Source organism: Vombatus ursinus, unplaced genomic scaffold (genome assembly GCF_900497805.2).
Source record: "Vombatus ursinus unplaced genomic scaffold, bare-nosed wombat genome assembly UNPS02005459.1, whole genome shotgun sequence".
NCBI lineage: Eukaryota > Metazoa > Chordata > Mammalia > Diprotodontia > Vombatidae > Vombatus > Vombatus ursinus.
The window spans coordinates 1,584,476-1,597,748 of record NW_020945237.1 but is presented as its reverse complement, the minus strand read 5'-3'; the positions used below and the strand labels follow the sequence as shown (position 1 = coordinate 1,597,748).

General features: G+C 40.8%; 1 protein-coding gene across 1 annotated transcript in view; it reads right to left on the bottom strand.

The window, feature by feature from the left end:
* Nucleotides 1-13,273, bottom strand: part of LOC114032496 (protein lifeguard 2-like) — a 51,111-nt gene that overhangs the window by 25,365 nt on the left and 12,473 nt on the right. The window contains exons 3-5 of the mRNA XM_027847807.1: nt 9,997-10,075; nt 6,778-6,831; nt 6,451-6,541 (exon numbers count right to left, since the gene is read on the bottom strand). Of these exons, the coding sequence (XP_027703608.1) occupies nt 6,451-6,541; nt 6,778-6,831; nt 9,997-10,075 (224 nt within the window). The remainder of the gene's footprint in view (nt 1-6,450; nt 6,542-6,777; nt 6,832-9,996; nt 10,076-13,273) is intronic.

Genomic DNA, 13,273 nt, shown 5'->3' with positions numbered 1-13,273 from the left:
TTAACAAAGGAGGTTTTATCTATATTTGCTGGCATACTAGCCATCAACATTAATCAGCAAATTCACAGATTGTGCTAGGGTTCCTGGGTTCTGTTTCTGACTTTATAAAGGTACACCATGAATTTCAAACGCCCAGCTTTGGAACATCCCCTCTCCTGCCTGGACTTCTGACACAGAGCCCTTCCCAACACCATTTCTCCCCTACCCTTTCTTTCTCTCCAGCCCCATTCTGCTCCCTCCCTCAGCACCCCTCTTTCTCCACTCCCCTGCTCCCCACCAAATACTTAGCACCAGGCATGAGCCTGACAACCACTAAAGCTGCCTTAGGCCAACAGCACCACCCAGTGGCAAATTCAAGTATTTACTGATCCGACTGCTCTTGCTTTCCTTCATTTTTCTTACCCCTAAACGTGGGCACACCCCACCCTTTCCCCATCTTTTACGTCTCACAGCCCAGGGCAATCTGTCTCCCAGGTGCACACATCTTCTTTATCCTCCTCCCCAAGGAGACAAACCCTTGCCAACCCGCTATCACAGAGCGGGCACAGTGCTAGGTGTAGGGGCTCTAAACCAGGAGGTCACTATAGTTATTACCTGGGGACCTCAGGAAGATCTCTCTCCAGCCTCAAGATCAGTGGTCTTTCTCCTTACTGACAATAACTACATCTTGTGCCCGGGAGCTTTTCTCCCCTGAGGGACAACCCAACCAGAGTGAGAGTGTGAGTGTGTGTGTGTCCGTGTGTGTCTGTGTCTGCTTTTTCAGTCCATCTTTATTGACCACAGTCTCACCATGCTCAGATGTCCCCTGTCAATCAAAAAAATTCACAAAACTTCCACTCGACTCTGCCATACCCTCAAGCTGTCATCCTATGTTTCTCCTCCCTTCTTGTGCAAATTCACAGGCATCTCTGTTCACTCATTTCCTCACTAGCCATTCAGGTAGCAACCTACCTGTGACCCTAACCCTCTACTGAAACTCCTTCCTCTAAGTTTAGAAACATCTGCTAAATCCAGTGACCTTTTCTCAGGTATCATCCCACTTGACCTGACGGCCACTTTCCACACTGTAGACCAGAAGTTCTCAGAATGGGGTCAGAGGACCACTGGGGGTCCTCAAGACCCTTTCCAGGAATCCTCAAGGTTAAAACCATTTTCATAGGAATACTAAGATGTTTTCGTGTCTAATACAGTAAATATAGATAGGTATAATCCAAATTAAAAAAAAGTTCTTTGAGATCTTCAGTAACTTTTAAGAGTGTAAAGGGGTCCTGACAACAAAAAGTTTGAGAAGTGCTGCTGCAGACAATATCCTTCTTTTCTCTCCTGCTTCTCCTCTTACCTATCTGATTACTTCTTCCTAATGAAACAATTAAAAACTCTTCCGGATGAGTCGAGTGCCCCAGTGAGCTGGCTAAACAGCATTCCCTTGCCCAAGTTCTTAGTGTAACCCTAAGGGGCTCTGGAGTTCTTCTCAGAGCCCACCTGCCTGAATTTCTCCCCCGTATCAATCAGCAGTGATCACTGCCCTGTATTATTTAACCAATTAACATCAATTAACTTTCACAAAGAAATATTTACTAAGAAGAAACAGCAAGAATAGAGGTACAAACATCCCCCCCCCCCAACACCCAGGGATGATGATGATAAAAATGATGTTTGAGGATGATGATGATGGCCAACACTCAAGTGTTAAAGATGTGCCACACCCGAGGGATAGATACTTAACTGCAGTCCCCCAGGTTAAAATCAATGATTTGCCACACTGGGAAAAGCCTAATATGGGAAGTGTGAACAAGGAAAAAGATTTAGAAAAGGTATTTCATATAAGATTAAAGAAAAGGTATGTAGACTTATAGACTAAAAGACCAGCAAACAGCCAAACACTTCCTACAGATGCATTTATATTGTTGAGGAAGTAACAAAACCACCATCAATAAGTTTCTTTCCCTTAACAACAGGAGACGGTCAGTTAAGGAACCAGCCAGCAGTTTGAGAATAATAATGGGAAAATATAGCGGAAAAAAAAGTGGTAAGTTCCAAACCGTGGATGAATTTTACAAAGAGCAGCTTCTATAAGACTCTAAGTTCGTATGTTTTTAATGCCCACCAATGGTGGGGAACCTGCAGCCTTGAGGCCTTTGACTGAACTTGAGGACCTAAAGGCCACACGTGGCCTCGAGGGTGCAGGTTCCTCATCCCTGGCCCAGACAGTTGAGAGGTTGTGCAGAATTTATTAAACCTGGGGCATTTGTTTGTTCTTAAAAAAAGAGAAAAGAAAAGAAAAAAAAAGACACCACTTATGTTGGGTTTTAAGATATGTGTGGTCCCGTCCAAAAACCTTCAGCTGAGACTCCTGTACAGCTGCCTGGATTCCAATTTGCCTGCGTCTGGAGGTACAGTCAGTTGAGGCACGGTCAGGGTTCGAGGCCAGGCACCACCCGGGGCAGTGACTTTTTTCCGAACCACTTCCTAGGCTCACTGTCTTCTGGCAGGCTGTGGCAAACACCAAAGGACCTTTCTCACGAAGTCTCTCTCCCACTCTGATGGCAGGGTTCCAGCCATAACAATGGAACATCTTTATTAGGGTGACTCCAGACAGACAGCTGAGTAAGCCCCTTGTAAGAGCCCAGGGCCACCTCTGGGGTGGAATGGAAGGCCTGCTTAGGATTCCCCATGGGCCAAACTTTTAAACGCAGCAGCAGCAGCAGCAATTTATCGTAAGCTCTGGATACAGCAAACCCTTGAGAAGTGGACCTACTCAATACAACACCTCGTTTAGCCAAACTGGCCTACAGCTGAAAACCCGAAACTCCACCTGCACGTGGCATTCATCCAGACCATCTGCCTCTTACTTCTGCCTCCCAGAATCCTCTTCCTTCCAGGCACACCTCTGCGCCACCTTCTCCAGGAAGCTTTCCTTGGTTCCTTCTAGATGCTAGGACCCACTCCTTCCTCAACTCTTCTAATATGCATTTATTTGCATATGTTACATATGTTCTCTGCCCCACTCCCCAGGGCCAGGCAAAGTACATCTGCCCCTCAGGGCTCTTTACTGGAGGGGTTTGTGCAAGTCTCTCTCTCTCCTAGCTCAAGTCCCCACCGGCTGTGTAGCTCCCATTATAGGGGGGCCAGTGCCGACACCCAATTACATTTAAATACTTAACACTTATTAGCTTTTACCAAAGGAGATTCACTTCAAAGACTCAGCCACAGCAAACATACATTTTCCCCGGTAGCTCTGGGGCTACTCTCCCTTACCTTGGTATCTGGAGGGAAGTAGGCTCATCATTTAGCTGAGTTCCTAGCTAGCATCGCACCCACCAAGTTCATGTCTAGATGCAGCACAATTCCTAGACGAATTCTTCCTCTGGAAGGTTACTGCCAAAAGATAGCCCCCTCATTCCCCCAGGACACTGACAGATAGCAAGCCGGCTGAACAACTCGGCTGGGCTCTGACTCCCAGAATCCTGGGGCTTGCTCTTCCTGTCTTTTGAAACTGTCTCTAGGAGTGAAGGAGTCACCGAGCTCCCTCAAGAAACGAATGAAACAAAGAGGCAGCAGATGACATTGCTGAGTCTTTTTAAATGTCTCCACAGCTATTCAAAATGGAGCCTCCTAACTGTCCACACCTGCTCTAGCCTCTCCTAGTATTCTCCAAGTGGAGATACCATCTAAAGCACATGTTATACTATCTAAAGGACATGCTATACATGTGTATGTATACATGGGCCACTAATAGATACATCCACATATATCCCAAATAGAATCTAAATTCCTTAAGGTCAGGGACAATTTCAATTTTGCCCTTGTATTCAGACCCAACACAGAGTCTTGTCAATAGCAGGAGCTAAATAAATGTATGTGGGGTTGAACCGAATTGAATGATGCTTGTATACTGAGAAACAGAAATGTTTTGAGTTTTAATGTGAAAGTCAATGAGATTAGTCTCTGAAAACTCCCAGAAATCTCTTTCAGAAAATACTCATTCTCTTTTTGTTAAATCTGTTTTCCTTTAAAAAAAAAAAAACAACCTCAAAACGTCTTAATATTATTTTTCTATTTTGCTTAATTAAAAATATTGCAACAGCGTTACTTCTGCCATTAGTCATTGCAAATGTACGCTATTTCAAGCACATTTCAGGTTAAATAGATTTCTCTGGGGTGACCCAGTAGCCTAAGTAACATTTATGGCATTCTTTCTGCAAACAGTGACCCACACCTCAAGCAGTGGGTTTATATGATCCAGGGTCAGTGCTGGGGTAGAAGGTTTCTTCTAAATTACTCTCTTTGGCTTGTGCTTGTACCCAGAATTTCCCTTAGGAACCCTATAATTTGGGTCATTTTACCTGCTGCCAGGTTTCCCCTGGGACTGTCAGACTATAGTTCATGTTTAGGTAAAGGGGCCCCAGGGCCCATTCAACAACTCAAGCTGACTATCAGCTAAACAACAGCCTTTACCACCCTTTATCTCGCTCCACAGAAAGAATAGAAAAAACACTCGGAATCTCCAGGAGCTTATGACTGCTCCCTTCCCATGCCGTCTCCCCTCTGCCCCAGACTACTCTCCTGTCTCTGGGTCTCTCTCTGAACTTCTGGCAGAGCTGTCTGACTGCTTTTATAGGCCTGGGTTGTAGCTCAGAACTACAATAGCCTGACCTAATAAAACCTTGCGTAGAATCAAGAATCCAGGCTTACCCCTGGTCATTCCCTCTGTACTCTCCCCTCAGTTAAAAAGGTACAGTCCCTGTGCATGAATTACACTAGGGTGCCTCTGGGCACACTGGTTTACATTCTCAGTTCTGCATATCTTTCTGATGACTTGGGAAGCCGATAGGCAATTCACCCAAGGCACAAGTTACCCAGTTTCCTGAAAGTCCTCCCCGGTGCCATATATCCCCCAGTAAAGTGCACAATTCTTTAAACACTCCCAGCATTTATCCTTTGTACCCTTGCAGACCTTCCACAGCCAGGTGGCCCTAACTCTCACATTCACTCCCAACACACAACATACAACGTCCCATTAGGTTTATGCCTCCTTTGGTGCTTGCAAAGGTCTGCCCCAAGTCCCCAAAACAAATGGAAACATAGTAGGAAAAAAGCAGTTAAAGTGACAAGTTAACTCCATGTATTTCTGTGGTTCAATTCTGAGAGCTGTCCTGTCTCATGCCACATAAGGCCAAGTAGCCCAGACACCAGCCTCTCACCTCTTAAACAATCCTGGACGGGCCCCCACAAAATATGTTCCAAATTCCAAACAACTAGCAAGTAAAATTTTAGAATAGAACCACTCTGTAATCTGAGAAACTTCCTGTAGTTAATGGGAGTCACTGAAGTGCCTTTGTCACCACAAAACACTGCTTATTGAGCCTGACAGATCTGTCGCTAAAGACTGGTCAAAGCACGCACAACAGGGGGAGCTGACCATTCTCAGCATGGAGCATCGGGGATGATACAATAATTACTCGATGTTACCAGAGGGCCCCAAAAGTCTGGGCAAAAATGCTATTCTATAAGTAAATCTGTTAATTCGTACATGAATTCCTTAAGTTCAGAAACAGACTCAATTAATTTCTCTTAAACAATGAATATCTACTTTCTAATTTTAATGAGACTGACATCTCTACAAACTAGGAGGAGGGAGTGAGGAGGAATGACTGACACTGTGAACTTGATCTCTTCTGTACTGGTCACAAGAAGAAAGAAAACACACACACACACACACACAAATACATTTCACTCAACTGGGAAATAGGAGAGAAAGGGGAGAGGGGAAATCTGATTAAGGGAGGGATTAGTCCTGGGTAAAACATGCTCTAAGGATGAACAAAAATATTTATAGTTCATTTGAGGTGGCAAAGATTGGGAATCTGACGGGGTGCCCATTAACTGGGGAATGACTGAAGAAGTTTTAGCACATAAATGTGATGGAACACTATTGTACTGAATTCTTATCAGCATAATAACCAACGAAGATTCCAGAGGACTAACGAGGAAACATGCTATCCCCCTTCTTGATAGAGAGGTGAAGGACTCAGAATGAAAAATGAAACAAATACTTGGTATTTTGCTTTTTTTGGTGAGGCAATCAGGGTTAAGTGACTTGCCCGGGGTCACACAGCTAATAAGTGTCAAGTGTCTGAGGCTAGATTTGAACTCAGGTCCTCCTGACTCCAAGGCTGGAGCTCTATCCACTGTGCCACCTAGCTGCCCCTTAGTGAAACAAATACTTGTTAGGACATGGCCCAGATGGACATTTATTTTGATTGACTATACATATCTGCGATGAGTTTTGCTTTTCTTGGGGAGTGAGGATTGGGGAGAGAGGGCAAGAAGGCAAATCTTGGTTGACTAAAACAAATAAAACATATTTTAAAAATAAGACAAGTCTAATAACATGATAAGAATTATCCCAGGGGTGAGATATAATAAGTCTTAAGGATTTCTACTTACAAAAATGAAGAGGAAAAAGAAATTCGCTGGCACTTTATGACGGACATTTTCACAGCAAGACAGTATAATGATCAGGGCAAAAAGTATTGGGCTAAAAGACAACATTAAGCTATGTTATTAACATCTAATACCTAGCCACATTACTAGATAGTCAACAATATGTAGTGCAAGAGAAATGGGAAGATTAATTAGTGCATTAAATAATTTTAAATTATAAAAGTACCACAGCAAAAATGAAGTTGTGTATGTGTGTGTGTGTGTGTGTGTGTGTGTGTGTGTGTGTGTTTTACTGGAAAGACAGTTTGTGTTAAAGGGGATAATACTTACAAGAGAGCATAAGTGAACCAGGGATTCAGGAGCACCCAAGTTTTTAGAGGTATGCTAGTCAGAAACAAAAAGATAATAGTGTTTAAAATACGCCTTTTAACTCTAAAGAATACAGACAGGAAATGGAAACAATATTTCAGACCATCTCAAAGAGAGGCAAATCATCATCATGGCAGGAAAACAGTGAGTCCCAAGTGTGATTTACAAAAGAATTTTATATCAGCCACATCAAGTGCCCAAGTCTTATAGTGTCTCATCTCTGCCATCACTGTCCTACGCTCTATTCCCCCTGCACCCATCCTAGCACAGGTCCTTATTGCACCCTGACTAGACCATTGCAAATGTTTCATAACATGGTCTCTACTTTACCTGATTTTCTCCATCTTAATCCTTCTTGACCTTTTCTCAGCATTGGATGCTGCTGGTCATGGTCTTCTCTTAGACACTGTTTTCATTCTGGGTTTTAGAGACACTTCTGTCTCTCTCTCTCTCTCTCTGCTCTCCTCCTACCTGCCCAATTGCTCCTCCTCAGTCCTCTCTGTTGTATCATTAATCACAAACCTCCTAACCATGGCTCCCCAAGGTGCAGTCCTGGGCCCTCTTCTTTGTCACTCTCATTGACTTCATCCACTCATCTGAGTTTAATTATCCTCTCTAGGCAGATGACTCCAAGATCTACATTTCTGCCTTCATTTTTCCCCTTAGCTCTGCATTTGGCATCACCAAAACCACCTATTAGACATGGAGAACTGGATGTCCTGGAAACATCTCAAACTCATCATGCCTCAGACTGAATTTACCATCTTCTCCTCCTTCACAGACACACACACAGATCACAAGAGAATTTATGTCTTAACCTTCTTACTATCATTTACTTAGGAAGAGGACATCACCTAGTTAGTGAGACTGTAAAATCAAGCTTTTCCACTACATGTCTGGTGTTAACTGACTAGTTTCCTTTTTACCTAACATATTTCTCCCCCGTCTGTCATCAGTTCTTTGGTATCTTCCCTTACTTGATCTTTGAAATTCCAGTGTATTCATCCTGCTTAGGTAAATCAAAACCTATATAAAAGGGAGTCGAAACTGAAGCTCTGGGCTCACTAATTTTTGATGTTGAATGATGCCTGTGCTCCGAGCATGATGAACTGCAGTTTTTCCCTATCTTTGCATTATTGATGGTAGGATTGGCAACAGTCCCTAAGCAGCCGCTCCTTGGGCCATTTTTGTCACAAACCCGCCTGCCTTCTGAACTTCCTTACTTCTTTTGTGGTCACAACGATCCTTCCAGGCACCCAGATTTGTAACCTGCGAGTCGTCCTTGATTTCTCATCCTCCCTCAGCCACACAGTTGCTAAGGCCTGTTCATTTCACCTCCAATCAGACTTAGACAACAATCAGCCCAGTGCAGGCCCTTGTCACCTTTCATCCGGACTACTACAACAGCTCTGCCTGCCTCAGGCTCTCCCCACTCCCATCCGTCCTACAATCTGCTGCCAAAGTAACTTCCCTAAAGCACAGGTCGGATTGGGTCACTCTCCTTCTTAATAAACTCCTGCCATTTCCTATCACCTCCAGAGTCCAATACAAACAGATTTCTCTGTGTGGCGTTGAAGGCCCTTCATTGCCTGCCTCCAATGCCTTACACCCCATTCCATTTGTGCCTTCACCTACAATCTGCCATCTCCTGGCTGAGCCTTTGCACAAGCTATTCCTCATATCTAAAATGCACATTCTCCTCACTTCAAACTTCAAAATTCCTTCGGAGTTTCCTTGAAGCTTAGCTTTAGCAGCACCTTCTACATAAGGCCTTTCCTTAACCTCCCAACAGCTAGTGAGTTCTTTGCCCACCTCCACCCCCCCATTGCCTTGTATTTATCGTGTACATCTTTTGGTTATACATACATATGCATATATATATATACACACACACATATGCATATATATATACATACATATACATATATATGTGTATGTGTGTGTATAAACACACATATATAGGTGCTTAGCAAATGCTTGTTTATTGAACACATGGAAGGCAACAAACACTTACTAAGCACTATGTGCCAGACAGTGCTAAGCACTGGGGATACAAACACAGGTAAAAAGAAAGTCCCTGCCCTCAAGGTGCTTATACTCTAATGGGAAAATTGACTGGCTAATTGATAAGAGGGTCTTCCAGTCTCTGCTCTCTTCCTGTTTCAATCCATCTTTCAAAACAGTGACAGATTAATCTTCCTTAGGTGCAGATTTTTCTTGTGACATCTTGTATTATTTTAATATAGTTACTGGATCATTTGCTAGGTACTATGTGGGGAAGAAAAATCGATTGACTCTGACACTCAAGGGTGAACTATTACCCAGGTCTCATAGTTGTCTAACTATAGCTATACTTTACAATGTAAATGTGTTCCCTAACAGTTTAATTTCAGTTTATCAAATGCCTTTTTAAATAGAAGTGATCATGATCTCAAGGTATTCTATAATCAGCATTATGAGCATCAATAACTGCACTTCATCCTTTGACTGGCTTATAGATCATTTGGATTTTGATTTGGAAAGGGCATCATCGAGTTCAATCCTCTGACTTTATAGATGAAAAAATGGAAGCCCTGAGAAATTGCATGACTTGCCAAGGTCACAGAGCTGGGATTTGAAGCCAGGACTATTAACTCCAAAGCCAGTTTTCCGATACACCATCTTGATTTATCTGCATTACAAATTTAGATTTTTGTAAATATGTTTTTTTTAACATTGAGCCTAGCTTTGAGAGATGAGCTGTGTGTTATATGCATGTGATTATATATACATATATGTATATATATACATTCATGGAATTTGGAATGGCCACAAGAAGATAATCCGGGAGAAAAAGACCCAAACTGGAAAATAAGAATAAGTTGGGTGAATCTGATGAATAAAGAAAATCAGGATTCACTACAGTTTGGGGAGGAAAGAAGGTAATGTTAAAGCATTAAGTTAGAAAGGTGTTTTTTTAAATAGAATCACCACACTTTTAAATGGGTGGTTTCCCAGTGAAAAAAAAAATTACTTAAGATCTGGGAAAGAAGCTAGTCTCTACCAGGAATTTCAGAAGTGTTATTTGCGGTAATAGGTAGAAAAATGGCATGATGTTGGACAATGATGAAAAAAAACCATTAAGTTATTAGTAATAATGTTGAACAGATTAATAATTTAATATATAGAAATAATACTTACCAGAAAATAAACAAGCAGATTACTCCCAATGTTATCATCAACTGAAATGTCAAGACGAAGAATACTTTTCTGATGAAATCTATGGGAAAATATAACTATTATTTTTTTTGTAACTAAATATTAAAAATCTAGGAGTAAATTATTTGTAAATACCATGACCTTTTTTTGAAGCTTAAGAAATGGGTCTATTTTCTGATTCACTGGAGGGCAAGGGGGGAAAAAATATAAGAGTTTTCGGTAACAGAGAACAAAATACAACAAAATCCAAACCATCCAAAACTTTCAAGGTGCCTCTTTAAATAACAAAACCTTCATTTAAAAAATTTCCCCATTAAAACTGGAACATTAATGCATTGTTGGTGGAGCTGTAAACTGATCTAACCATTTTGGAGAGCAATTTGGAACTATGCCCAAAGGGCTATAAAAATGTGCATACCCTTTAACCCAGCAATAGCACTTCTAGGGCTGTATCCCAAAGAGATCATAAAAATGAGAAAAAGGACTCATATGTACAAAAATATTTGTAGCAGCTCTTTTTGTGGTGGCAAAGAATTTGAAATTGAGGGGATGCCCATCAATTGGGGAATGGCTGAACAAGTTGTGGTATATGAATGTAATGGAATACTATTGTGTTATGAGAAATGACGAGCAGGCAGACTTCAGAAAAACCTGGAAAGACTTGTGTGGTCTGATGCTGAGTGAAGTGAGCAGAACCAGGAGAACATTGTACACAGTAACAGTCATGTTGTGCGCTGATTAGCTTTGATAGACTTAGTTCTCAGCAATGCAAAGATGTAAGACATCTCCAAAGGCCTCATGATGGAAAATGCTATCCACATCCAGAGAAAGAACTATGGAGTTGGAATGCAGATCAAAGCATACTATTTGCTCTTTTTTTCCTATTCTGTTTGTTTCTTCTTTCTTGTGGTTCTTTCTATTGGTTCTAATTCTTCTTTACAACATGACTAATGTGAAAATATGTTTAATAGGAATGTACATGTATAGCCTATATCAGATTGCATGTCATCTTGGGGAGGGAGGTGGGAAGGGAGTGGGAGAAATTTTAAAACTCAAAAGCTTATAGGAAGTGAATGTTGAAAACTAAAAATAAATTAATTTTTAAAAATTTCTCCATTTCCTATTTGGAAATCTTTCTAAAATTGCTACATGGCTCACTTTTTTTTTTCTTTAACAGAATGTACTGTATAAAATTTAACCCCTTGGCGATTCAATAAAATCATTATCAAAGTCACCTATCATGCTGTGATGTCCTCCGGGCCCAGTGTCATACAGAGGACTCCTCCACAGTACTGCATGACTATTTTTCCTTTAGTTCTGATGTCTGCTTTTTATAGTTTTTCTATTTTCTATATTCTCCCTTGTTTTAGGTGACAACTTTTTCTGTAGTCAATGTACTTGGCTTTAGTTCTTCCTTCTGTCTGTTACAGGTTTGGAAATTTAAAAGGCTTACTAGAATTGTGTGTAAAATTGTAGTAAATTGGCCCTGAGTGAAGGACTGAGGGGTTCACTTGTGAATAAAGTGACCATGGCTTTAGTGTCTGGACTTTGTGGCCTCTGTTTTGACTGCTCAATGGTACTGTTTGGTTGCTTCCTGGATCTAAGTTATGCTATAGGCAGGGCAGATTGCTAGATACCTGAGTTTGACATATTATATTATGTTATATTAAACTTGGTTTTAACATTTGGGAAAAGTGCAACTAAACTCGCTGTTAATTATGGTAAACTCTTATTATCATCCCCAATGAGAAAGGCAGGCAGAGATGGTGTCTTTCTAAAAGTCACTCAATAAATAAATGGTAGTTTCCCCTCCCCCACAAAAAACCTCAAAACTACAAATCTCTTGGCTTACAGTGCTGTGCATTAATCACTGTAATCATTATTACAAAATAGCTAACATTTATATAGTGTCTACTGTGTGGCACGCACTGTGCTAAGAACTTTACAGATATTATTTCATTTGATCCTCACAACAACCCTGGGAGAGGGGTGCTATTATGTATTGGTATTGTCACTAGTATATGAGTATGAGACTAGATTTAAGAGTAACAAATCCTACCCTAGGCTTTATCACTTAATCATTACATGACTCTGGCTGAGTCATTCTTGCTCCTCCATTTTATATCGGTCTGCTCCACTGTGGAATGGAAATTAAAGAGTTGTCCAATTGCCCTCTATCTCCACCCTTATACCCAAGGAGACCAAAGCCCCAGCCTTGCACTCCCACTTTCATTTGTGAGTCATGAGAATTAACCATTATTTTTCTAAACATTTTCATGAGTCAACTGTTTGAGTTGTCCTATTGGCCAAGAATTCCCACCAAACTTCAGCGGTTGACTGATAAACATATTTACTAAAAGATTTTTGCAGAAAAGCTGTTTTTGAAAGCATTCGTTGCAGAAAAGCTCACATGCTAGCTAACGATGAAGCTCTGAAGTCTTCCTGCCATGCCCATCTGTTGACTCATACATGATAAACTCAAGAGCGTGTTTCTTCCCAGCTTTCTTGGCTCGAAAGAATAGAAGCATTTTATGTCTCTCTCTCTTTTTTTTAATAGGATAATGCATGACCTATTGAAATGATCAAAGATGATCTGGGAAACATAAAAGGCTTTATTGCTTAAATAGCTAGATAATTCTGGTAATGCAGTGGAGGCTGAATATTTCTGTAGGCTGGGAGAATGAAAGGAAACACAGTAGTTAGGTGTTTTGTTTGTATTATATTGATTTCCACTCGTTAATATGACGTTCTGCAAACGTTAACATTTTTCCTATATGCATTCTGAATTCCTCAGTCAGATCATGAGCTTTTTGAGGGCAGAGGTTTCTTCTATTTCTTGACAGTACCTATTAAAATATTCTGCATACCCTGGGAAAAATGTAAATATTGCTGAATGTATGAAAATTTTCACAGTGACATCTCTTGTTTCTATAAAAGATACATTCTCAAAATCTAAAAGATAAATAAGGATATTTTTCTGTATGGCTATTGGTCATGTGAGTAGAATGGGATTTCAAAATGTGCAGAGCTAAATTTGGTATACAAATCTACTTTCAAGTTGCTATATTTAAAACTACAGATGTGTAACTATTAAATTTTATTAGTAAGAGAGTAAAAGTAATATACTTACATGATTTAATAAAACAGGGACAAAGTTGACAAAAAAGGAAAATGAGAAATGTTAGATTGCAGGAAAATAAGCACATTAAGGTACTGTTGGTAGAGCTGTGAATTAGTTCAGCCATTCAGGAAAGCAATC